Source organism: Echinops telfairi, unplaced genomic scaffold (genome assembly GCF_000313985.2).
Source record: "Echinops telfairi isolate 266 unplaced genomic scaffold, ASM31398v2 ScPeMD7_655;HRSCAF=1070, whole genome shotgun sequence".
NCBI classification, from domain to species: domain Eukaryota; kingdom Metazoa; phylum Chordata; class Mammalia; order Afrosoricida; family Tenrecidae; genus Echinops; species Echinops telfairi.
The window spans coordinates 18,372,311-18,374,527 of record NW_022104553.1 but is presented as its reverse complement, the minus strand read 5'-3'; the positions used below and the strand labels follow the sequence as shown (position 1 = coordinate 18,374,527).

The window sequence follows — 2,217 nt, the reverse complement described above, 5'->3', positions numbered from 1 at the left end:
CGCCCTCCAGCTGTTGCTTGAGGCAGGTGCAAACCACCCAGCACACCATGGGCACGAAGCACATGGTGAACAGGGGCTCGTTGTCCCTCACGAAGTTGAAGGCCAGGCCGGCCTGCTCGGCGCTGGCGAAATACTTGTAGAAGTACTCCTTCCGCTCGGGCTCGCAGAAGCCCAGGATCTCCACGCGCCGGGGATGCTCCAGCAAGCCGTGAAGCTTCTCCAGAGCCATGGGCCGGGTGGTGATGAGCAGGGAAGACTCGGGAAGCAGCATCTTCCGAATCAGGCTGCTCAGGAGGAGCTCCGTGGGCTCCTTCTCCTCCCAGCGGGAGCACCAGGGCCCCTGCGGGTGGTGGAAGGAGGGCTTGAGCTCATCAAAGCCGTCCACAATGAACAGGAGGCGCTGGGGCACCCTGACAAGGTCCGGCAGGGGAACGCTGTGCTCGGGCCAACAGCTGGACACGAGGTCTTGCAGGCTGCGCTGGGCCTTCTGGTTCATCTCCCTGCAGTTGATGTAGAAGAGGAAGTCAAACCGGCCCTGGAAGAGTCTGCCATCGGCCCAGTCCAACATGACCTTATGGGCTAGCATGGACTTGCCCATCCCCGCGGCCCCTTGCAGGACCACCGTGTGGGGCGGCTCAGGGCGTTCTTCGTCCGGCTCGAAGAGGGTCTCTATCTGAATGGGGCTGAGCTGCTGGTCCCTGGTTCTCGGGTGTCTCCCACCGGTGGCCAGAAGCTGCTCCCGGGCCCACATGGGATTCGGGTGTTCCTTCACGAGGAGGAGCCGGGTGTATCGGTGGCTGAGGTTGGCACATTCTCCCAGGCGTGCATTGCGGTCTTCCATCAGCCGGAATTTCCTCCGGATGTAGTCGAGGTAGGTTTCCCGGGCATCTAGTGGAGAGGAACGAAGGGTCCGTTGTCAAGAACCTTAGGGGCCGGCGAGTCAGATCTGACTCGTAGAGACCCTTTTGTACACAGAAGAAAACACTACCCTGGTAGGTGTGGGTGTGGGTGTTGTTAGGGACCATCGAGTGGGTTCTGACCCACAGCGACCTCGTGCGCAACAGAACCCAACACTGCCCGGTCCCTGGCCCTCCTCACAATGGTTCCCACTGCTGCAGCCAGGGTGTCCATCCATCACATCACACCCTCCTTTTCTCTGTCCCTCCACTTTACCAAGCGCGATGTCCTTCTCCAGGGACTGGTCTCTCCTGATAACCTGTTCAACGTATGTCAGATGAAGTCTCACCATCCTTGCCTCTAAAGAGCACGCTGGCCTACTTCTTCCGAGACAAATCGGTTGAGCAAAAGATAAATACCTTCAAGCCAAAACCTCACCGCCACCGAGTCTATTCTGACTCACAGTGACCCTCTAGGACAGGGCTGAACTGCCCCTGTGGGTTCCTGAGACGGTCACTCTTTAGGGGCACACAAAGCCCGGTCTTTCTCACTCGGAGTGCCTAGTGGTTTCGGACCATTACCCTTGGAGATTTAAGACCAAGGTGTAACCACTACACCACGAGGGCTCCTTGATAGATAGTCTAGGCATTCCAAAACTCACTGCTATCAAGCCGATTCCATCCATAGCTATAGGACAGAATAGAATGGTCCCTTTGAGTTTCTGAGACTCTGAGTCTTTACAGGAGCGGAGAACTTCCTCTTTCTTGCATGAAGTGAAGAGTGGATTTGTACCACTGGCTTCAATCCATAGCCCACTGGAGCACCGAGCTCTATTGGTGAGCTGAAAGGGACTGGTATGTACCTCTCTAAACAGGACGGTCCTATGTTCTACCATCCTGGGGATGAGGAAACAGAGAGGGACAGCAACACGCCCGTCATCAGAAAGAACCCGTCAAGAGCTATCTTGAAGTACGAGGCTGTCAGCTGCACATTAATAAGAGCAAAGGACCGATGTCTTTGTTTCATGGTGCTGGAGAAGAATATCTGAAAGTACACAGATCCGTCTTGGGGGGAAGTAGAGCCTGAATGCTCCCTGGAGGCAAGGATGGTGAGCCTTCATCTCGTGTACTTTGGAAATGTCACCCCAAGGGACCAGTCTCTAGAAAAGGACATCAGGACCAGACAAAAAGAGGAAGAAGCTTCCTGAGACGGACCAACACAGTGGCTGTAACAATGAGCTCAAACATAACGTTTGTGAGAATGGCGCAAGGCCAGGCTGGATTTGGTTTTGCATCACAAGTTGGAAACTGCTCAATGGGA

The 2,217-nt window shown here is 55.4% G+C and overlaps 1 protein-coding gene across 1 annotated transcript in view; it reads right to left on the bottom strand.

Moving 5' to 3' along the window:
* The window catches only part of NLRP12 (NLR family pyrin domain containing 12), a 38,734-nt gene that overhangs the window by 29,255 nt on the left and 7,262 nt on the right, over positions 1 to 2,217 (bottom strand). The window contains exon 2 of the mRNA XM_013007987.2: positions 4 to 888. Within this exon, the coding sequence (XP_012863441.2) occupies positions 4 to 888 (885 nt within the window). The remainder of the gene's footprint in view (positions 1 to 3; positions 889 to 2,217) is intronic.